The 24,990-nt window shown below is 41.4% G+C and overlaps 1 protein-coding gene across 9 annotated transcripts in view; it reads right to left on the minus strand.

Annotated features, from left to right (window-relative positions):
- The window catches only part of LOC129556592 (ankyrin repeat domain-containing protein 26-like), a 67,253-nt gene extending 47,507 nt beyond the window's left edge, over positions 1–19,746 (minus strand). For 5 of the 9 annotated variants that reach the window (XM_088844258.1, XM_088844261.1, XM_088844260.1 and 2 more), the window contains exons 1-8: positions 14,810–15,382; positions 12,175–12,289; positions 11,836–12,009; positions 7,357–7,463; positions 5,722–5,859; positions 4,407–4,474; positions 2,716–2,749; positions 1,546–1,615 (exon numbers count right to left, since the gene is read on the minus strand). In XM_088844258.1, coding sequence (XP_088700384.1) covers positions 1,546–1,615; positions 2,716–2,749; positions 4,407–4,474; positions 5,722–5,859; positions 7,357–7,463; positions 11,836–12,009; positions 12,175–12,289; positions 14,810–15,042 — 939 coding nt within the window. In that variant the 5' untranslated portion in view covers positions 15,043–15,382. Of the gene's footprint in view, positions 1–1,545; positions 1,616–2,715; positions 2,750–4,406; positions 4,475–5,721; positions 5,860–7,356; positions 7,464–11,835; positions 12,010–12,174; positions 12,290–14,809; positions 15,386–18,717; positions 18,899–19,607 lie in introns of those variants that run through there. The other 4 variants (XM_088844263.1, XM_088844262.1, XM_088844259.1 and 1 more) reach the window with 4 other exon arrangements.
- Positions 19,747–24,990: the final 5,244 nt, after the last annotated feature.

Here is a 24,990-nt window from a genome sequence, read left to right on the forward strand (position 1 = left end):
CAGTCAGTACCCAAATGTTGTAAAGTATTACTTGAGAGAGAGAAAAATTGATTAACAAATATTCCTAACTATTCACTGGGAAAAGAACTGGTCATCAAAATTCTGAGGGGGACATACGGCTTGAAAAGAAACATTTAATGGAACACAAGATGGGGCTAAAAAGGTCAAAAATTTTAACCTAAAATTCTCATCTCACAATTGGTGGACACTGAAAAAAATACTGCAACCCTTTACTTTTCACGTATTTCTTCTTTATTTCCTTCTTATGCAGGACCGCCTCCCTCAACATAACTCAACTGAACGATGTTACCTGTAACATTATCTAGGATACCGTGTGTCTCTTCATTTATTCACATTCAAAAGCTATTAACATGGTTCTTAGACTCGAGACCTATGCTACACGCTCCAGGAGATGCACAATTGTTTCCTGAAGTCCACTAGCTTACACTGATACAGGGCTGTAAGGTGAATACTTAAATCACAGTAATACAAAATGTCTGAAATCTGAAGTTTCAGAATGTGACACAAGGACTTGGAGTAGGTTTTTTTAAAACTACAATAGAAAAAAAAAAATCTCAAGTTGTAAGTTTTATCTTATGGTTACTAAAAGTCTCTGCTTTTATGACGTGAAAGTCACTCAGTCGTGTCCGACTATTTGCAATGCCATGGACTATACGGTCCATGCCATTCTCCTGGCCAGAATACTGGAGTGGGTAGCTGTTTCCTTCTCCAGGGGATCTTCCCAACCCAGGGATTGAACCCGGGTCTCCCGCATTGTAGGCAGATTCTTTACTGTCTGAGCCACAAGAGAAGCTGCTTCTATAGCTGGTGATTATTTTAGGCAAACACGTATTCTTCAATGAGATGAAGAGTCGTGAATATACTCTTAATGGAATGCTTGAGAAAACACAGTGGAATCCCTTTATAATATGGATTTTGCAGAAACAGAATTTAAATTTCTAAATCTCCATAATTTCAACTTTTATTTTAGTCTTAATGTAGAGCCAAGACAGAAACAGAGAAAGAAAAAAAAAAAAAAGGCCCTCCTAACAACTCTAAGAAACCAAAATAAAGTCCAGGGATGGTGGGTAGGGGGGGGAAACTAGATGATATATGCTATATAGTTTTGGAACTGAAAGGCTCCAGGAAGATTCCATGATTATTAAAATAAGTAATTATATCCACTAAAGATATCATTATGAGTACTGCAAAAGTCATGTCCTTATGGTTTAAAATTTACAGGAAGACTCTTTATCCTTGACCAAAATTCCTATTTCCTTTACTGTGGGAAAACCTTACCCAATACTATTTTCCTGTCACTCTATATTTTCCAGTCCATTGTTTTCTTCACCCCACCTTCAGTATTTACCAAAGTTAAAAATTAAAAAGTCAACTCGTCATATGTTTATAAAATAGTTTGCTCTGAAGGACTTTCTATTACAAACATAAAACAGGAAGACGGACACCACTGCTGAATTTAAGAGTAAATACTATATGAAACTAAATTCAGAGCACGAAAACTAACTTCACAAGAGTGCACTTTACCTTGGTTTCAAAATCTAAGACTTTATCATCTGATGTAAGCCATGAATCAACACCAGGTTTGTTGGAAAACCTTTAGAGCAAAAACATACAACAAAAATGAGTGAGTTCATTTCTTTAAACGAAAAACAACAACAACAAAAAAAGCAAGATTGGCTATCTATGTAGTAAACAAAGTTTCTCAATTAAAATTTGGCCTGTTTTAAAACATTTTTTTTAAACGATATTTTGATGTGGACCATTTTTAAAGTCTTTATTGAATTTCTTGCCATGTTGCTTCTGTTTTATGTTTTGGCTTTTTGACCCCAAGGCATGTGGGATCTCAGCTCCACCGACCAGAGATTGAACCCACACCACCTGCATTGGAAGGAGAAGTCTTATTAACCATCTTAATCACTGCACCCCCAGAGAAGTCTCCAAAACAGATTTTAGTTACCTATTTCTGCTTCCATCTTTCCCAGCCTAGGACATATCTAGATAAGACTCATTCTTAGTTTCCATAACAAAGACTGACAGCCAATATATTGGCAGAGCCTGAAAATAGTATGTTTCCACCAAGTCCTAACAGCTGAACTGAAAATCTAATTGATGGACTGACATAACTTTTGTTTGCCCAAAGTGGAATAAACCTGATGACTTAAAGCAGGAGGATATGCTGCTCCTTCTCCATTGTCTGTCCCTGGTTCAGAGACTATTCTGCGTCCATCAAGAATGGCAGTCTTGGTCCTTCAGCAGGGAAATCACTTATGGAGAAGGCCCCATTCCTCCCCTTTACTGTAGAGGGAGTACAGGAGTTCCCCGCAATGTCTGAAACTTAAAATGGACACAAGTCAAAGAACTAATTTATATGTTTCACTGATATGCTGCACGGGTACTTCTCAGTCTCTGCTGAGGGACACGAGCGTGGATGTTGCAGCCAGGCAGGCCAGCTGCCAAATCACAGGTCAACTCATTTTAACCATGGAATCATGGGTCAATTCATCAACCTCCCCGAACCACAGTTGCCTAATTAAGTAAAAGTAGGACACAGTTACTTTCCAAAGCTGCTCTGATGACTCTATGAGGTCATAAATGTCTCTAACCCAGGGTAGAACACTCAGCAAACATCAGCTTCTCTTCTCTGCGTGTTCTCTTAGTAACACATGCAATTTTTAAAAATCTGTCAAATCCTACCTGCTTGAAGAGTCTTCTTCAGAACGCTTATCCACTATTAAAGAAAAAAGTAAGACACATTTTAAATCAACAAAAGAAACATACAGACTATTAAAACCTCAAGACTGATGTTGTGTTTAAAAGTATTCCTTTAGGACCACACCTGGAGCCCACACTAGAGGGAATACTGATTGTACTACACTCATGGGCCATGAATGCCTAAGAACCATTCCTCTCCTTTACAGTCATCAAAAGTAGAACAGAAAAACAGAGGACAGACCTGCTGTGGACAATGACCATAACCCTAACCAAACTCCAGGAGACGGACAGAAAATGACACGACACCATTAGAATCAGCACTGTCAGCTGACAAGGGCACACGTGAACAGCACAGTGTTTCTGGACTCCCATTCCCTGAGCAGAGAACAGAGCCTGCAGGTGTCTTGCTGGGACATGACACAAATTCTCTGGCTCCTCAGTTCAGGATGAAAACGCCCTATCACAAGGAAGCCTGGTCTACAGGCGCTGAACTTCAGAGCGTGGTAAAACACAGGAAACAAAGTCTTCCTGGCCCTCTTTCCGAATGTCATGCAGCTCACCCGGCTCTTCCGTCCATTCGATTCCCCAGGCAAGAATACTGGCGTGGGTTGCCGCTTCCTTCTCCAGGGGATCTTCCCGATCCAGGGATCAAACCAGTATCTCAGGCACTGGCAGGCGGATTCTTTGCTACTGAGCCCCCTGGGAAGCCCCCTTTGATTAGACAGAGGTCTACGAAGTTGAAAGGTGTTCTCAGACACCTCGTACAATGTGCTGGATGCCACATCGAGCGGACATAGTGGTGTTTTTGCTGATGTGAAGTGTTTGCACTCTTTTACTAGAATCTGCAGAGTCCCAAGTTGATCTATTTGAAAATCTATTATGATACTCTTTTAAATAACGGCAACAGAACATGTTGTTCTTACAAAACTATACTATCATGACAGCTATCCAACACACAGAAGAAAACATCTGGGTCTAATAAAGTCAACCTATTTCACTCTTTCTGGATCTGTGAGGAATAAAGTTGGTAACAGAGACCTTGTTGGAACAACAGGCAAAATAACCGGTGCTTCTCAACTAGGCATTGCTTTTCTGATCTGTAGTATTGGAAGGTATCTTTCGAAAGTAATCTCTTCCTGCTACGCTGCACACTGGCTCAGCATGGCAGTTCTTATTGTTTATCATTTCTTATCCTACCAGGAAGGGATTGTTGAGTGAGGTTCCCAGTTTAAACTATGGTAACTTTTTTAGTGAGACTAATCACTAAACAGTAACTAATAACTATTCATTCACTAAATGCAAACTATTTATAAAAATTAAAGTTCCACTTTTATAAGAAGTCCAATTTGCTAAAATATGATTATAGCCGAACTATATATCATACTAACAACCACTTTTTCTCATTTACACCAAAATCTAACACAGGATTTTAGGGGCCGTGATTAACAACATGGAATTCTTTCCAGACAATACTGTCTCTGATGTTAAATTACCTACAATTAACTTCTTTAACAATTCTGAATACTAGACTATTAAGAAATTAATTTAAAAATAAAACACACATGCAATTTACACTAATTTTATCATAGTTCTTTCATTATTGAAACTTCCTCACTCCTACTTTATCTATGGTAGAATCATCAAGAGTAATTCATTATTATCAGATGACGTACCTGGGTTGCTCTTTTCGGGAGGAGTTTTAGGCCTCTTTTCTTTATATTCAGAGATGAGTTTGCAAATGCTATGTGTTAAAAATGTGATAAATAATATTTTAACACTAATATGAAAAACAACTACCAAATATATGTTAAATTCTTAGATTATTTCAGATAGACAATGTCAGCGATAATGTCAAAACTACAACTGTGCCCTACATTTCACGTTTCTAAGTTCTACAGCGTTTCACTCAGCATGGATTTAGAGGAGGAAGGAAAGGCAGAGGCAGCAGTCGTGCACTGAGGGCGATACAGCTCAGTGGATTCACTGGCTTTGGCTTGGCGCACGAACACCCTTTCAGACTCGCAAAGCCCCGCTCTGCAACCAGCTGCTCTGTGTTCCTGGAGAAGCTGCTTCTCTCGAGTTCAGAGTCTTCCTCTGCACAACCGGGATCCTACTGCCTTATTTCACAAGGGGATTAAGAGGACTGAATGAGGCAATATATCCCCAAATGCTTGCAGAGACAGCCAAAGAATGGAATAATTTGTTCTTGAACTTTATTGCTAGAACTACTTTGAAATCCCAAACAAAACCAATGTCTGTTTTCTTCCATGTTTAGCATTCAAGGGTTGCAGGAAACTGTGACTAATTACAGTGACTAGTTGTTCTTTGTGGTTTGTTGTTAAGGGAATCTCAGCCCTTATATAATTGGTACCTAAATTTATTTATAAGATATGAACTCACTACACTAGAGAACATAATTATCCCCCCTTATTGCAGCTAATTACACCAAGCGCAGAAAACGAATCACAATCAAGACCTGGCCTGGACCACTACTCACCCTTCTCCACCTACTCAAACTCTCAACCAGCAGATCTTTCTGACAGTGATGCTTAATCTCCATGTGCATCTCCGATTCACGTGGAAGACATAACCCTACTCTTACAGTGGATGCTGGCAAGTCCTAGGCAGGGCTTACCTCTCTAAATTCCTCCCTGAACTAACTTACGTGAGATTTAAGGATTTCTGGTGAATGGGGCAGACTCAGAAAACATCTACGGTTGAGGCAGATAAATCCTTTGGAAGATTTTCATTATTACAGGAAACAGATCCCATGAGGGGGCCAACTGTAACTATGGAATCTCAGGCAAGCTGACACCCACTACTCTGGGAAGGATGACGGGGAACCTATGACCTAAGGAAAGGTGCCCCCACAGGATAGAAGCTGCCTGCACCAAACAGACAACTCTCACTGGTCATGGAACAAGTCACAGTTAAAATTCTTTTTGGCTGCAGTTTAGTGAGAACTGGCATTTTAATGTGAACACTTACATTTTAAAACCACTAATAACAGCATATTCTTCTGCGGTCCGTCCAAAGACATCTTGAGAAAAGATGTCAGCACCTCGCTGAAGGAGAAGACTGACTACATCCATACATTCATAATTGACAGCAAGCATGAGGGCGGTTCTAAAACAACAGAGAGATGACGTCACCCTCAGGAAGTTAACTTCCAGAAACAGCTCGTTTGATACGCTTTACCAAGTCAACATCTTGCCCTTCCATGAAGAGCGGACCATTTACATGTTCAAGTGTACATCCTTGTAAATTACTTCCAAGGCTAAAATGAAGGGATGGAAAAGAAGCCTCCTGTCCCACTGGGATGGCACGTAGCAGCACTTACCTATTTCAAAAGTCCCCGATGAGGACTCCCCTGGTGGACTAGGGGCTACGACTCCAGGCTCCCAATGCAGGGGGCCCAGGTTCCATCCCTGGACAGGGAACTTCATCCCACATGCCATAACTGAGAGTTCCCACAGCTAAGACCCCACGCAGTCTAATAAATAAATGCTTTTAAAAAATAATAACAAAGTCCTTGATGGACGAGAAACTATGCTGAGGTCGCTTATCTGAGGCAGGTGAGTATTTAAGGGGACGAATCCCCCATTTCCTCCTTAGTCTGATATATTATACTTCAAAGTCAGCGAGAGGTTGGGTTAAGCAAAGGCTATTTGCAGGCTTAAAACAAAAATATTAACAATAATGGAAATCAAAATAGTCACCGTGGCACTTAATGATGTTGACACGCATGTGCTCTTCACTAAAGGAAATACTATATATACACACAGCCACTTTTGAAGGATGCGTTACTATTTGCCTTTTTGTATCAGGAAACTTATTTGCTGATGATGAGTTATGTGCACAAGGTCATAACCCTAACAGGTAGGAAAGCTAGGAGTTGAACCCAGTCTGAATCTAAAGCCCATCATTTTCATCTGCATCATCCACCTCTGACTTATCTTTGTTAAAGGAACGCTTTATCCAATTAAACCTATCATTCTTCCTTCTACATTCATTGAAAATGAAAACATCAAAATGTACTAGAGATGAAAAAGGATAAAAACTGATGAGCCCACAGTATCTGGGGACAGTGATTACTAATCACTGTTTTGTTGCTGTTTAGTCACTAAACTGTGAAGGACTCTTCTGCAATCTAATGACATCAGTATTTTTCAAAGAAAGTAACTGAGAGCAAAGAGTCACCCCAAAAGACAAAATCAAGTCCTTTATGTTGAGTATGCATCTTTTAAGGAAAAACAGATACGAAGTAGAGGTTTAACAATCATTATAAAAGAATTAAGAAATTCGATACTGTCATAAGGTAAACTAAAAAGCAGAATCCGTATTTTATAAAGCTAACGAAACTAGTATGAAATCCCTCAGCTACTCCAAGATCAACCAGAAACAGGAACAGGTTGCATACGACATCACTCAATATTAAAAAGGAATATGAATCCTGCTATATATTTCTGCTATATAGTTTTTCACGATTCCCAGTCAGAATAATTGATTTTCTACCTAACTGAGGAAGTGTTGATCACAAATGAAACCTCTTATTAATTTAATCTTGATGTTAGCACCAGAGAACAGCACTAAGGTTTTTAAAAAGAAAAAGAACAACTGTACCTTTTCATCTTATCAACCGCATGTATATCTGCTTCTTTCTTTACTAAAAATTCCACTATTTGCTGTTTCCTTTCCCTTATGCCAAGTAAGAGTGGTGTGAGGTCATCCTGTAAAACGGGAAAAACCATTTCTAATGTACACAGTTAACCTATTTCTAAGCTGAACTGAAAATCATGCAACAGATTCTCTGACCTTAAACATACAATTCAGAAAGTAAATAAAAGGGAGCCCTTCCTCCTCATCCCCCGGGGCGCCTTCTATCTCCTCGAGATGCTCCTCCTCCTGGCCTTCCATGGGGGTCCAGGGGCTAAGACTTGAGCTCCCAAGGCAGGGGGTCCAGGTTCCATCCCGGGGCAAGGAACTAAATCCCACGTGCCGAAACTAAAGATCCCATGTGCCACAACTAGACCCAGTGCAGCCAAATACGTCTTTTGAAAAAATAAATAATGAGATGCTCCTCCTCTACCTCTTCCAAAGATGAACCACAGAGTCATTCTCAAAAATCACTTTCAACATTTACTGGTTCCAAGGATCTTTCCTTCTCTCATAGTATTTATCAGGGATATTGTAGTATTTACTTGCTCTATTACTAGTCTCAACACTCCTCCAGAGAGAATCAATTAGCTACTGAATCAACTACATATTTTAGGAGCAATGCTGAGGCAGGAATATATAATATTACCTGTAGCATGCATAACCTGTCCAAGGATGACCAAGAGTATCCTCATGAGGTTTACAGACATTACAATGGGAATATTATCCTCTACATGAACATGCAAAGAGACAAGTGGTTTTGGTTTGTTTTCTTCCAAAACACCAACTGTGGGCACCGTGTTTTTCGGCTTTCTCAGCAAAGTCTCCTGAAATTTAATCTTACTCGTTCTCCCTCGCTTGTTCCTTCCCCCGCCCTTAAAGTTAAACTGAGGGGTCATCATTAGTTAGATGCCGTTCTGACGCAGAACAACACCGCTTATCTTCAAAGGCCTTTCTTGAGGACTCTCATGTGATTACCTCCAGACCTCCATGAGGAAGCTGCCTTAATCCCAGAGTTCTGGTCTCTGTCTTGCTTTACTGCTCTTCATTAAAGATTACGAGGTGAGCTACCAATAAACACGCACTCGGCGTTTTCTTGGGGAGTTGCTCTTCCGTGACCTCTCCCTGCGCGCTCTCATAATCCTCTGTGTTTGGGAGACTCATTCAGTGTGAAACTGCCACAACCAACTTAAAAATTCTAATTTGAAAAATTCAATCCCATCCTTAAGAGATTCTTTTAAAATATGAAATCCATTATAGATTAACTAGACTGTCTTTAAAACCTTGAAAAAGTTATCAAAATAAACTATAAAACAAGAATTGTAAACTCAAATGCTTATGGAGGGAAAGCTGGTGACCTGAGTAAGTGAAAAAGCCAGGTGAGGCTGGCAAACCAGCGAACACACGCCCCGTACAGAAGGGGAGGCCGCCACATGCAGACCAAACAGTAGAATGGGCTCGGGGGGACCAGATTTAGTTCTCTGAGAAGCCTGAGATGCAGACCTCTGCATGAGATTGCTAAATTTTCAATGCTGACTCAGTTTGTGGAGGTAGGTAAGCGAAACATATCCAAGGACCACATTTGGTCTGCAGCCCACTTGTGGTTTTACGTTCTGCTGTTTCCAAACAGGTGGGTATAAAGCAAATATTTCTATGTGAAAGCTTTCCTTTCCTTAGTGTCATGTGTTTCACAAGAGAAGTGGGTGTCAATATGTAATAAAAGTTGCTCTGGACTCATAATTCTGTTAAAATAAATTTAAAAAACAAGACTCGAAATTCCCACTTGAAGAATGTTTCCACTGCTTGCTAAAACTACAATCTATTTCTAGAATTCGCCCAGATTATTAACCAAATGGATAATGAGTTCCTAAGACTGCTGAAACTAAATGATGAAAACAATCCCCATCTGTACTAACTTCATGGGTTTTGATCTTTAAAGCTATCATCCTGCTTATGCCAGGGCTCAGCAAATCTAACAGACACACTGCAAGAGTCTGTCCTGCTGACACCAAACGAAGGCTCGTGAATTACTGTTACTGCAGTCAGGAAAACCCTGTTGGTAACAAACATCTGTTGACCTAATGACCTGGTTGATAACAGAAGGTGCAAAAGTCTTAAAGGGTCAGACTCCAGATGAAGTAACTTCGCCATGACCAAATCTCTAAAGACTCTTGGCGTGGTTGGAAGGAAAAGGAGCTATATCATTCAAGCCAATAGACATTGCGAAAAATATTCCTTTTAACTTCTCAATCACAGAGGCAGAGGAAAAAGTCAGGCTAATATTGTTGCAAAGAAGGGAGCTGATGGAAGTAGCTGGCACTGATCAAACTCCAACTCTTCTATAGATTACTTATTTTTGAGATAGGTGCACTTAGAAATTATACTTAATCACTCCACAGTTCTTCACCAAGGATCGTATCAGAATCTCATGGAAATATTTCTAAAGACACACGTCCAGGCCTTCCTCGATTTATTCCATCAAAACCTTCAGGGAACAGCCTGGGCTTATAAATTTTTTATAAGCTTTCCTAAGTGATTGTGGTTTTCACCAGCACAATCTAGCTGAGAATTAGCGCAGCAAACATTCCAGTCTCATCTCTCACCCACATGGCCAATTCCTTCTCTTACTTGAGGATTTGAAGAAAAAAGAACATGTAAGAGGTAAGAGTCATCAAAACTGCATTAAATTTTCCTGGGTAAACAGTGGTAGAACAGGGACTAATAAACACAAAAGGCAACCTGATCTCATTGTTTATAAACCCCTTACTTTCTATCAAGACCTAGATTGAGAGCAGACTCAACCGAGACTCTTATCTAACTGGGTGTTTCTGCCAGAATAGGATAATATTTCTGTTAAATACCTGTTCTTCTCTCTTCTTTCCAACGTAATCACCACCTTTTCACTGCTGATCTGATTTCGGCAGTCTTCCTAAAACTGATACCTAGGCAAGTCTCCAATTCACTCAATCTCTTTCTCAAAATAACAACTATTATCCCTGACACTGAAAAGCACCTTACCAAAATATATAAACCGAAGGGGGAAAAAAAACAAAAACCAAAACCTCAGGACTTCTGTGGTGGTCCAGTGGCTGGGTCTCAGTGCTCACAGTGTAGGGGGTCTGGGTTCCATCCCTGGTAGGGAACTAGATCCTGCACGCTGAAACTAAGACCTAGCACAGCCAAATAAATATTAAAATAAATAAATTTTTTAAAAAATTGGCTAAGTTAAAAAAAAACACAAAACCCTCTTCTTGGCATATCCCAACTGCCAAAATTCCACCTTGATCTCCATTTTTCACCTGCTTGCTCCTTTGCCTCTCCTTTTAGCCTCTGAAGCCTTGAGCAATGAGAGAGAAATCACTTTTATATAAGTCATTCTTTCATAAAATTGGAATGTGTTAACAGCAGCAAGATTTCTATGATGTTGTCAAATGCTTGTTTGAGTTTTAAGACAAATTCTATTTCCAAGGCAAATTTTGCTTTACTGTTATTTTAGACTAATTAGAAAAAAAAAAATTTTTTTTCAGTAAGGGAAAAATACTTGGAAAAAGTTTTACCTTCAACAAGTGCAGTGTTGTCACAAATATCTGCCATAAACACACAAAAAACGCTTTACTCTCTAATGCTTCTTGAGCAATATCGTGTTTTCAAGTGACATCTTAGACAATCAAGTGCTTTCAAAATATTTTCACTCGGGGAAGGCTGGAGCTTCCAAACAATGAAAACTGAGCCCACCTGTGAGAGTGGGGGCGCTCTCTCTGCAGCTCCTGGCGGGGCTGCAGCCGCAGGAGAAAGAGCAGGAGGGGCAGCTTCACCATCACCAGCTCCCCTCACTCAGCTGCAACCCCGCCGAGCAGCCCCCCAGGGCTGAGCATGGGAGACCCGAGGTGTGTCCCTGGCGAACCAAGTGGTCACCAGCACAAGTGTCCGCCCCTCGCTGGGTGTCACACGTGACCTGAGCCATTGACCGGATCTCAGAACCGGGGTCCTGGAGGGCTCAGGGCTGCAGGCCTGCTGTCTCCCCAGCCCACTTGCGCCGCCCCAGCTTCCCCTGCTGGGCGCTGGGTCTCCTTCCTCCCACCCCCATCCCTACCCCAGCAGCTGCGCCCATTCCCTGAGCCCCTGGAAGCAGCCACCCACCACGTCACTGCACCCCCCCCAGGCCTTCATTTTTTGTAGGACTTGAGCCTACAACCCACCCTGATTTTCCTGTGGGAAAATCTTCCTTCGGGGCTAGAAGGGTGGCTGAGAGAGAGAGCTTGGCCCTTTCTGTGGGCTCTGACGTTTTCCACCCACCCCTGACTTGGCTTTGGAGTTGTTTCCATGGTAACAGGGCCTGCTGGACACTACTCAGTCTACCTATTTACATACTGTTATCAATAAAACACATCTAGTTTAAAAAAATGCTTTGCAAATATTTGGTCAATAAAGTTAGTTGAGCTATACCTGGTTCCTGGCTTCTATATTGGCGTCATAGGAAAACAGCTTTGCTGCGAGTGAGACATTCTGGAAAAGGACAGCATAGTGGAGGGCGGTGTTGCCATAGACGTCCACGACATTCGGGTCGGCACCATGCTCCAGCAGAAGAGTCGCACACTCCTCCTCTTGGCATTCTACGGCCTGTCAGTGTTGTGCCAAGAAAGAGAGTGTAAATTCTAGGAATTCAAAGTAGACAGTCCACAAGCTTCACCAGTTCCCTATATTTCAATGACATAAATTCATTCTTAGTCTCAGTAGTTAAATCTTTACATCCCCCTCACGGGGATATGGTTCGCTGCCCCATACCTTCATCAGCGCGGTCTTGTTTTCAGCGTCACAGAGGTTCAGCAGGCATTTTCTCTCCAGGAGGAAAGCTACCACCCCTGCATGGCCGCAGGCACAGGCCAAGTGGAGCGCCGTCCTACGAGAGCAAGAGCAGTTTTCAGGAAACTGCCGTGTAACTGTTCCAAAACAAACAACTGTTCACGTGATTGAAAACACTCAGCAGCATGGTACTCCCTTCCCTCTAAACAAAGATTTCGTTTTCTTCTGGAGAAAGAGCAGCAAATATTAGCTTTAGCTCCCCTTACACAGTAATGAAAGAACAGTCTACTTGAATGGAATGCGCGAGACCTGGAGACTCAGCTCGACGTGGGTCTGACCTTGACTTTCACTCTGTCACTCAGGAGCTGCCGCTCAGCCTCTCTGTGCCTCAGTTTCCTCATCAGCAAAATGGAGAGAGAGTAGCAGTTATCCCACAGGACACCGCTGCGATGCCTCACTGAGATCCATGCACAGGGTTCAGAACGGCTCCTCGCACAGGTAACAGCTAGTAACTCTTAGATTATGTTACCATACTTACTACTGTTCCTACTCTCTCACAAGGACAACATCTGAATGAAGTCAAAGGACATTACACCTCCTTTGCAGACCTGTTTTGAGGATTAGAGACAACACTGTACTTTGAGGATTCTAATATGCTCATTTTCTCACATTTTAACGTCTCTGACATTGGAATATAATTTAAAACTCACAGTCTTTACAACTATAAACTGTAGCATTTTTGTCTGTTCATTTCTCATTGTTCCTGTTGGTCTAATTCCCATGAGGTGTTTTTGTCTAAGGTTGCTTTAGAGATGATGTATGTTATACATTATGATATAATACAGGTGCATTACACAGTGACCCACAATTTTGAAAGGTTAGACTGCATTAAAGTGACTGTAAAATATGAGCTATAATCCCCATGATGGACAATATATCCTTGTAGCTTGCAGGATTTTAGTTCCCTCAACAGAGAGCGAACCCTGGGCCCAGAGCAGTGAGTCTTAACCACTGGACTGCCAGGAAATTCCCAAGATTCCCTTGACTTCTGAAAAGGCTGAAAGTTGTCACAGGGTACCAATCCTCACAAAAAATTCAAAATTAAATTGAAATTGACAAGTTATTCTTATCTGCGCCGCATTCCTATTAGTGCCAGAAAGACAAGCCCTGTCTGCTCATCCGACTTCCCTACAGATAGCTTGATCTACAGAGATTTTTAAATTTGGGGGGTTGCTAATGGCAACCCACTCCAGTATTCTTGCCTGGAGAATCCCATGGAGGGAGGAGCCTGGTAGGCTACAGTCCATGGGGTCGCAAAGAGTCGGACACGACTGAGCGACTTCACTTCACTTAAATCAACTTTCAGATTTCTTTTTTTTTCTGGTGCCCAAACGCAGGAAACTCAGGAATTCTTCCCTTTGAAATCATTCTTACAAAGTCTCTGGGGTGGGATATATGTATACTTACAACTGATTTATGATGTTGTACAGCAGAAACGAACACAACATGGTAAAGCAATTACCATCCAATTAAAAAAAAATATTAAGGTTAACAAACAGTAGAACCAGAAAAAATAAGAAGGTCTTTGTCAGCACACAGAAAATGTATAGATAGGAATTTCAGTTTTCTTCTAGTACTTTTCTCACCCTGTGTATTTAAAATTTTTGATCCATACTCCATCTGAAACTTTTTGGTGAGATAAAAATCTAGTTACTTTTCTCTAAATAGTTACCAGGTTATTTCTCCACCATCTACACATAATTTATCTTTTCTGATAGAAAATGTCATCCAGCGAATTTTGATATCTCAATCTTGTCTACTATACAAACCTTTCAATTTTCATCACAACAATTAAAGACAGCATGTGTAACCCAAAATCTTTAAAACCACAATATGTTTATTTGGTTTAAATACGGAAAGACCATATATCCTAAGAAAATGTCTTCCTATTCAAAGACACAGCCAGCTTCCTACTTCAAAGCTGTCTTCTGAGGTCCTTCAGCAAGGAACATATACACAGAAGTGTACACTGATATAAAACGGATACTGAATTGTAGCTGAACAATTTTTAACCCAGAAGTTGGCCTGTCATGGGGATTATTTTTCTCACTATGCAGTTTTCTATAATATATAACATTATGGTATAAAAATGTGTACATTAAAAATAAGATGCTGACAACCTCAAAAATCTGTCCACTGCCAATATCCACAATGGACCATCCATGAAGAAGAGTTTTCATCAATCACATGAGAAAAACAATGTGAGAGCCAGGGAGTTCCAGATTTCTTGAGGGCTACAGAACTTGAGAGCTCTTACTCATGAGTACATCATGTTAACGCATGCATAAAGACAAATGAAAAGGAGGAGGAGGAAGAAGAAGAAACAAAGATGCTATTCATATTTTATTTCAGTTCTGTGACTACTGACATTCAGTTAAATAAATTTAAAACGACCACTGAAGTGCTCTCTACGGGGAATTATAAGCGGGTCCGAAACCAGCTAAAGCTTTTGCAGCCTATCAAGTCTCTGGGGCGCTGCATTCCACAAAGGTGTCTGCGAGCCTTGGAGGGGAAACTCACAGGAGGGACCCCTGCCAGGCCCTTCCTCCCCACTTACCTGTTCATCTTGTCCTTGTCGTTCAGGCCATTCTTTCCGAGCAACAGAACCTGGTGTGTTTTGGCTACGCTGCCTACGCTGGCAGCTTTGTGGATTTCTCCGAGGTCCTTGTCTCGGATGTGGTACCCGGGCTTGAAGTTGGTTCCATGATGACCTCTGTCTGTCCCCGGGATGATGGAGGAGCTGAAGGGCAACAAGTCCTTCTTCCTCCAGTAGCCCCAAATCTTCTTCATCGCAGAGCCTATGGGCTCCAAACACACCTCACCTCCCCCTTGGCTCTGCACAGTCCCCTAAACGCAACACAAGCGCTACAGTTAAGCCAGAGCCGTCCCGCCACAACCTCCCAGCTGGGAAGCTCAACGGTTTGGAATCGTTCATCCCAGAATGATCGTTGCTAAGCAACATCTCCAAACACACTGCCCATGTGCCAGTGTGCATGTGCACGAACAGGAAGTGCATTTTTCGAAAGAAACAGTATCAATAAACCCTTACCTAAGGTAAGAAGGAAAGAGAGGAAACTGAAATACACACAGAGAGGAAAGTGACATTGCAACAGATACCTCAGAAGTAAAGAAGCATAATCATAAGGGACCATTATTATTGATGAAAAACTACAAGTTGGAAAACCTAGAAGAAATAGATAAATTCTGAGAAACATACACCCTGTCAAGACGAAAACAAGAAAAAATAGAAAAAACTCAACACTCCAGTAACAAATAAGGAGATTTAAATATTAATTTAAAAAAAAAACTCCCATAAGCTAAAACCTTAGGACCAAATGGATTCAAAGCTCAATTCTACCAACAATCAAGTATGAATTAAAAGTAAGACTATGCAGAGAAAACACTTGACAGAATTCAAACCCACTCATGATTTTTAAAAAATTCAATAAAATAGCAAAGAAATTTCTTCAATACAATAAAGGCCACTTATGAAAAGCACAAAAAGTGAAAGTGATAGTCGTTCAGTCTGTCTGACTCTTTGCTATGCCATGGACTATGCAGTCCATGGAATTCTCTAGGCCACAATATTGGAGTGGGTAGCCTTTCCCTCTTGAATCTGAAAAGGATTATGTGTGTACGTGTGAGTGTGTGTGTGACTGAGTGTGTATGTGTATTAGTCAATCAATCATGTCCGACTCTTTGCGACCCCACAGACTATAGCCTATAGGCTCCTCTGTCCATGGAATCTCCCAGGCAAGAATACTGGAGTGGGCAGACATTTCCTTCTCCAATCTGCTGCTGCTGTTGCTAAGTTGCTTCAGTCGTGTCCGACTCTGTGCAACCCCATAGCCAGCAGCTCACCAGGCTCCCCCATCCCTGGGATTCTCCAGGCAAGAACACTGGAGTGGGGTGCCATTTCCCTCTCCAATGCATGCAAGTGAAAAGTGCAAGAGAAGGTGTTCAGTCGTGTCTGACTCTTAGCGACCCCACGGACTGCAGTCTACCAGGTTCCTCTGTCCATGGGATTTTCCAGGCGAGAGTACTGGAGTGGGTTGCCACTGCCTTCTCCACCTTCTCCAGGGGATCTTCCCAACCCAAGGATTGAACCCAGGTCTCCTGCAGCAGACAGATTCTTTACAGTCTAAGCCAGCAGGGAAGCCCCATTTATATAATATACACACACATACGCGACTGAACTGAACTGAACTGAACTGATACATACATATCTGAATCACTGTGCTGTACAACTGAAACTAACACAATATAGTCAATCAACTATAACTCAATAAACACCACCACTTGCTAGGTTTATAAACACTGCATCCGATACCTCTTATATAGCTACTTCACAGTAAGAGCCTTCAGTTCAGTTCAGTTCAGATCAGTTCCTCAGTCGTGTCTGACTCTTTGCGACCCCATGAATCACAGCACGCCAGGCCTCCCTGTCCATCACCAACTCCCAGAGTTCACTCAAACTCATGTCCATCTGTATAACTAGACTAAATTTTGTACAAAAAGGTTTTCCTTGAGAATATACTACTTTCTAACATTTTAATAGGCAATTACAAGAATTACACCTACTGACAACTGTACTAAGCACTTCTACAAACATCAATTAACTCATTAGCTGTAATGATTCTGGAAAGGAAAGAATTACAAATATGAGTAAGCTGCAGCCTTTTCGCCAGGTCTTTGGACTCTACTAGTCCTCTTACATCAAACCACATGTCTCTAAGACAAACACATCAATACAAAACAAGTCTCCTATTTCATTCATGGTCCAGACACTAACGGTAAATAGGTAAATAAGGTAAAATTTAGAAAGCTCTTAGAAAACTATGAGATTATTTGCTGTTGCAATAAATTTCACTACCTCTCCATAATGTTTAAAATAGTAAGATGGGGAAAATACGATGAAAAACACTTAATAACGATCACTAAATACGTATTATGGCATGTCTATCACTGTTAAGTCCCCTGCACTGAAACAGGACACTCACAGAGCAGAGTGCTCATTTTCTCACAAGCAGAAGAATAACATCCAAAATGTGGTCTCTGTACTGCCTATAGTTTCCTCCTTACCATCCGGGGAAGTGATAAACTAACCTAATCAATTGAGGAAGTGAAATCATTACCAAAACCCAGAGTATCTATTATTAGTAGCAAGAGTCCCCCCTCCTTGGTGTGGGGGGGCACTTTTATAAGTTTATTCTAAAGAAACAACTTTTTGAAGTGTTCAAAAGTGTTTTCACAACTGATGTTGCAGTTTTTACAAACAGGAAAACTGTAAATGATGTGCAAAGGTCGTTGACAGGGCACTGGTTAAAGAAATGACAGTGGGGCCAAGAACGGACTCTGATTTAGACACTGAAGGTGACGATGCGCATGGAGTGACAGACACGCTACCGCAGAGCAGAGGGACGTGGTCGGGTAACGCAGTCGTCGGTGGAGCTCACACGGTCTTCCTGGCCTGAACCACAATCAGGGTGCTGGCTCCTCCAAGAGAGTCGCAAAGGATTTGAGATCAATTCCTATGGAAAATATTAAAGGCCTCTCCTTGGATGAAGCCATCGTATGTCACTACCTGACTGCTCTAGACAAATGGATTTGAATGACAAATACTACTTTCCCGAGAACTCCCCGAGAGCTTTTCGTTGTGGGACATCTGCAGCTAGGACCTCAGGGATGGGACCCAGTCCGTGTTTGAGAGGGACATGAGGTGTGGGAGCAAATTCCTCTGCTCTGAGATGCCACTCGCGAACTCTGCAGAATGAAGGACAGCCAACTTCAAGAGTGTCTGGTTTCTACCAACTGCTGGAAAAAAATTCCTGCACCTCTCGAGGATGCCAGTTAACACCTGCCCTTGAGGACTCTTCTGTGAGGGAGAAAGCAGCTGGGAAAGCTGGAGCCAGCTCTGAGCTGTTCACGGGGCAGGTGGACTGGAGGGCTGAAGGGCACAGAGGGAGGGGCGTCCAAGACCCTCAGCCACCTGCCAGACTGAAGGCCAGAGGCAACCTGATGTAAAATGAGGCACCACAGTCCCTCCCAGTGTCCCTTCTCTTTGAGACGTATTTATTCACGAATGGTCCGTCAAGGCTGAAGGAGCCATTGCCTGAGGTGGGCTGAGAGCTTAACCTCCAGCTTCGAAACCAATCTCAACCCTGTGGTTTCTCAGGATCTATTGTGTGAGCGACTGACATGACCTCTTCCTCTGCTCAAAAAAGTGCGCTCAGCATGTCAGGATCATACAATTCTTATTTCCGGCCTTGTTACTTTGGGAATTTTGAATTTCTTTTCTTTTGTTTGTAACAAGTAACCTAAAATTTCCTATAACAATAAACAAAATGACACTAAATAAATGGTACAACACTAAATAAAGTGGTATTTTTTTAAAAGGGGGATATTATAAATAATACTGATGAAATAGTGTTAAAAATTTGAAATTTTCACCAAAGATTTCTCTACCTGATTCAGATTATTTCTCTCAATCTTCAGTTTCATTTCTATTGCTCGGAAAGTGAGTTCTAGTTGCTGTTTCACTTCAACTACTTTACTATATTCGTCTTCTTTACTGCTTAACTGCTCCCTCATTTTTTCATATAACATATCGGCATTTCTTCTATTCTCTTCTTCCTTTAAGGTGAATCTGCACAATTTAAAGCTCTTCTTAGAAAATCATGAGATAATTCACTGCTGCAATAACTTTTGTTCCCTCTTCACAATGTTTAAAACAGTAAATGTGGGGGGAATACAAGGAAAAACACTTAATAATCATCACTGTTTTCAGACAGAGGGTTAAGAATAAAACTGCATAACATTTTGTTTTCATTTTCTCTTGAGAAAAATGGCTACTTCATACATCTGCGGGTGGGAATGTAAAGTAAAATAAACTTTCCTAAGAATACTTTAGAAATATACATCACCGACCTTTTTTAAGTTCTCATACTTTAACCAAAGAATAACGATATCATTAAAGAAAATGTATTCAAAATAATCAGAAAAGTGCAAATGAATTTATAGAAAAGGTGTTCCTTGCAGTATTAAATAGAATACAGAAAAGTGATAAACAACTGAAAGTCAATTTAGTAAATAACTAATGGGGTTTCCATTATGGTAGACTCCTGTATGGTCATGAAAATGACGATTTGGAAAAATATACATTAAGTTACCGGAAGCATTCACTGTTAAGAACCTGCTATATTATTTCCAAGAATTTCACACTCCACAATACTAGTGACACTTTCTCCCCTGTAAAATCCGAGAGGGTAAGTTAGTCCTAATAACACGTCTACATCTCTGTAGTATTAAAGGAAACAACAGTTCAAATATTTCTTTAAAAGCGAGATGTACAGTACCTCAAGTTGCTGAGCTCTTGTTTCCACTCTACTTTCTGATGCTGACTGTGATTTCACTTCTTTCGTTTCTGACAGCTCTTTTTGTAGCCCACGAACCTTACTTTTCATTTTGTAAAATTCTCCTCTAAGTAGTTCAGAGTGGCTTCTTTGAAAAACTACTAACATTTCATGCGAAAGAATTGCATCCTGAATTTTGAACAAGCTAACAGAATCTGCATGATGAAGAAAACAAAGATAGAAACAACAAAAAAATTGATGTGAGTAATTTTTGAGTAGAAAGGACTATGCCTTTCACGTTCACACACCACGCACTGAACAAGCATTAAGTGTCTATAATGTGGAAGACATGATTCTAGCTCTGCAGATAAAACAGACGTCCCTGGCTCTTGTTTAGCTTGAAGTCTAGTAGACGAGAAAGACAAATAAAATAATTATGAACTCTGAGAGATACCCTAAGTAAAGAGAGTTCTATGATCACATAACAGAACTTGACATAGATTGGGTCCAGGAAAATTTCCCTGGGGAAGAGATGTCACTGAGAAATGGAGGATGAGCAGCAAGGAGTGAGCGGAGCAGGAGGAACAACCCTGTGGACAGTCTCCAGCTGCCACATGTTTCTAACCAAGACAGAGGGAACAGCTACCGATTTACCTTCCTGAGTGGAGCGAGCAAAAACAATGCCGACAAAATGCATTAAACAATGATTTTCATGACAAAGGACTTCAGGGACTGAAGGACAACGATCCTGGAAACACGGGAGGTTACCCTAAGGAACACCCCAGCTCACTGCCTGGAGAGAATTTCCAGGCCCCACCACGGGGAGAAGGAACAGAAGCTGAGTCAGCCAGACTCCCTGACAGGAGATGATGAAGCTGACAGTCTGGTGAAACCAAAATGGGCAGAGATCACAGAGCAGAACTGCGGAGAGGAGAGAGTGGAACAGAAAAAAAGACCCTGGAGATCTGAGGAGGAGCCCCCTCGGGTATTCAGCAGAGGAGCGAACAGCGCCCATCTGGGAGAAACCACCTGAGACCAGGGAGAAACCATCTGCAAAGACTACAGGAGCCTGTGCCCGGAGCTCACTCAGTCCAAGGAATTCCATCTACTCTCATCAGCCGGGCTAGAAAAACTTCTCCTTACAGTAGAATGAATGGTGTAGTCAGTAAGGTCTTGCCTCCAAGGCAGGAAATAACCAGCCCTAGCCCCAGGGTCCCGCTGGATGCACCTAACAAATCATAAGAAGCAAGAGCACAGAAGGATCTCTGGAAAACTCTCAATATTTGGAAACAAAAATCAGAGGGATCTAAGAGGTAATGAAAAGAATTACATAGTATTTTGAACTGAAGGAAAATGAAAACGTTAAGACCAGCAGACATTTATGGTTCTATGAAGACCTACAACTACAACAGTGTTAGAACTAACACCCAAAAAAGATGTGCTTTTCATTATAGGGGACTGGAATGCAAAAGTAGGAAGTCAAGAAACATTTGGAGTAACAGGCAAATTTGGCCTTGGAGCACGGAATGAAGCAGGGCAAAGGCTAATAGAGTTTTGTCAAGAGAAGGCACTGGTCATAGCAAACACCCTCTTCCAACAACACAAGAGAAGACTCTACACATGGACATCACCAGATGGTCAACATCGAAATCGGACTGATTATATTCTTTGCAGCCAAAGATGGAGAAGCTCTATAGTTAGCAAAAACAAGACCAGGAGCTGACTGTGGCTCAGATCATGAACTCCTTATTGCTAAATTCAGACTTCAATTGAAGAAAGTAGGGAAAACCACTAGACCATTCAGATATGACCTCAATCAAATCCCTTATGATTATACAGTGGAAGTGAGAAATAGATTTAAGGGACGAGATCTGGTAGATAGAGTGCCTGATGAACTATGGACGGAAGTTCCTGACATTGTACAGGAGACAGGGACCAAGACCATCCCCATGGAAAAGAAATGCAGAAAAGCAAAATGGCTGTCTGGGGAGGCCTTACAAATAGCTGTGAAAAGAGGAGAAGCAAAAAGCAAAGGAGAAAAGGAAAGATATAAGAACCTGAATGCAGAGTGACAAAGAATAGCAAGGAGAGATAAGAAAGCCTTCCTCAGCGATCAATGCAAAGAAATAGAGGAAAACAACAGAATAGGAAAAACAAGAGATCTCTTCAAGAAAATTAGAGAGATTTCAAGGGAACATTTCATGCAAAGATGGGCTCGATAAAGGACAGAAATGGTATGGACCTAACAGAAGCAGAAGATATTAAGAAGAGGTGGCAGGAATACACAGAAGAACTGTACAAAAAAGATCTTCACGATCAAGATAGTCACGATAACGTGATCACTGACCTAGAGCCAGACATCTTGGAATGTGAAGTCAAGTGGGCCTTAGAAAGCATCACTACGAACAAAGCTAGTGGAGGTGATGGAATTCCAGTGGAGCTATTTCAAGTCTTGAAAGATGATGCCGTGAAAGTGCTGCACTCAATATGCCAGCAGATTTGGAAAACTCAGCAGTGGCCACAGGACTGGAAAAGGTCAGTCTTCATTCCAATCCCAAAGAAAGGCAATGCCAAAGAATGCTCAAACTACCGGACAATTGCACTCATCTCACATGCTAGTAAAGTCATGCTCAAAATTCTCCAAGCCAGGCTTCAGCAGTATGTAAACCGTGAACTCCCAGATGTTCAAGCAGGTTTTAGAAAAGGCAGAGGCACCAGAGATCAAATTGCCAACATCCGCTGGATCATGGAGAAAGCAAGAGAGTTTCAGAAAAACATCTATTTCTGCTTCATTGACTATGCCAAAGCCTTTGACTGTGTGGATCACAATAAACTGTGGAACATTCTGAAAGAGATGGGAATCCCAGACCACCTGACCTGCCTCTTGAGAAACCTGTATGCAGGTCAGGAAGCAACTGTTAGAACTGGACATGGAACAACAGACTGGTTCCAAATAGGAAAAGGTGTACGTCAAGGTTGTATATTGTCACCTTGCTTATTTAACTTCTATGCAGAGTACATCATGAGGAACACTGGGCTGGAAGAAGCACAAGCTGGAATCAAGATTGCTGGGAGAAATTACAATAACCTCAGATATGCAGATGACACTACCCTTATGGCAGAAAGTGAAGAGGAACTCAAAAGCCTCTTGATGAAAGTGAAAGAGGAGAGTGAAAAGGTTGGTTTGAAGCTCAACATTCAGAAAACAAAGATCATGGCATCTGGTCCCATCACTTCATGAGAAATAGATGGAAAAACAGTGGAAACAGTGTCAGACTTTGTTTTTTTGGGCTCCAAAATCACTGCAGATGCTGATTGCAGCCATGAAATTAAAAGACGCTTGCTCCTTGGAAGGAAAGTTATGACCAACCTTGATAGTATATTAAAAAGCAGAGACATTACTTTGCCGACCAAGGTCCGTCTAGTCAAGGCAATGGTTTTTCCCGTGGTCATGTATGGATGTGAGAGTTGGACTGTGAAGAAAGCTGATCGCCGAAGAATCGATGCTTTTGAACTGTGGTGTTGGAGAAGACTCTTGAGAGTCCCTTATACTGCAAGGAGATCCAACCAGTCCATTCTAAAGGAGATCAATCCTGGATGTTCATTGGAGGGACTGACGCTAAAGCTGAAACTCCAATACTTTGGCCACCACATGCGACGAGTTGACTCACTGGAAAAGACTCTGATGCTGGGAAAGGTTGGGGGCGGGAGGAGAAGGGGACGACAGAGAATGAGATGGCTGGATGGCATCACCGACTCTGTGGACATGAGTTTGAGTGAACTCCGGGAGTTGGTGATGGACAGGGAGGCCTGGCGTGCTGTGATTCATGGGGTCGCGGAGAGTCGGACACGACTGAGCGACTGAACTGACTGATCAATAAATCTTTTATTTTAAGCTTTCTGTGTTTGTTGTAATTCAGAGAAAAGCCTTTCCAGTTCTGAGCTTTTGAAAAGTCTCCTGGGCTTTCTTTTTCCTTTCATGGATTCATTGTCTTCATTATCTCAACTCCAGAGTGAAAACATGTTGCTCCGACAGCAACTGGATGATGCACAAAAGAGAGCCAACAGTAAAGAGAAGACAGTCGTTCGCATCCAAGACCATTTTCAGCAGATCGTGAGAAAACTTCAGGCTGAGACTGAAAAACGAGCGCTGATGCTGGAGGAAAGAAACAAGGAGTTAGTCAACGAATGTGATCATTTGAAAGAGAGAATATGTCAGTATGAAAATGAGAAAGCAGAAAGAGAAGTAAGTCTCCAGAAGGAGAAATAATTCTCAGACTTCCTGAAGGAACATTCAAAGTGATTCTTAATTCTGGCTAAATGTTGAATGTAGCTGAATATCAAAAATACACAGGCTGTGAATCTATAGTCCCTGAAACGGACTAAAAGCACACCTTGTGTCCAGCAAATAAAAATTAGACCCGAGAGATGCTTCACTTTGAGTAGAGACATTGTGTCACTTATGAAATGTTAAGAGATTAAGTTCTAAGTTTTTAATATAGACAGGTGTGAGTAATTTACTCTTTTACTATTCAGATAATCATTTTAATCTCCATGTGACCACATGTCAGTATCACGATGAAGCAGATAGAAGAAACGGTCAAACCTAAAGTGAATATTTTGAAATTAAGCTTCAGTTACACGGATTACCTTGACAGTCAAGTCCAGGTTTCCCAGAGGCTATGAGTTATCTATCGTACTTTGGCTTCAGTAGCTTGTCGTACCTTTTTGTCATATTTGTTGGTATAATTTTAGTTTTATTCATGTCAATTTGAATTAACTTGGAAAACATTTCAGGCTTGAATCATTTATTCTTATGGCCTCTCAACTCTTTAAAAGAGTTGTCATTAAATTGAGAATTCATTGAAATATACTTGTCATTAAGTCATAATTTGGGACTCAAGTGGTGAGCTTTAACGAAGCCCTTCTTGATTTCATCTTCCCACTGCTATTTCTGCTATTTACCAAGAACATGTTTGCAAACAACTTGCTGATAATTCTCATTTTAAGGATCAATTGCTGTCATTTGAATACCGGTTTGGCCAATAAAAATGAAGGTTGGCAGGATTCGTGAGCAGCAGGGATGGAGTGAGTCAGGAGAGGGTTGTAGGGACTGCGGCCTGGAGGCAGGTGGACGCCAGGTTATCGAGGTCCTTGAAGGCATGGGAGCAACCTCATTTCAAAAATTTCATTATTCTTTTATATTGGAATATAGTTGATTTACAATTTTGCGTTAGTTTCAGATGTACAGCAAGTTGATTCAGTTATAGGCATACGTATATCCATTCATTTTCAGATCCTTTCCCATGTAGATGCCTGCAGAATATTATGGTTAGCCAAGGGGAAAGGTGGGGAGGCGGGATAAATTAGGGGTTGGGGATTAACA

This window comes from Moschus berezovskii, chromosome 15 (assembly GCF_049115385.1).
Source record: "Moschus berezovskii isolate FMDL1 chromosome 15, NW_MosBer_1.0, whole genome shotgun sequence".
NCBI lineage: Eukaryota > Metazoa > Chordata > Mammalia > Artiodactyla > Moschidae > Moschus > Moschus berezovskii.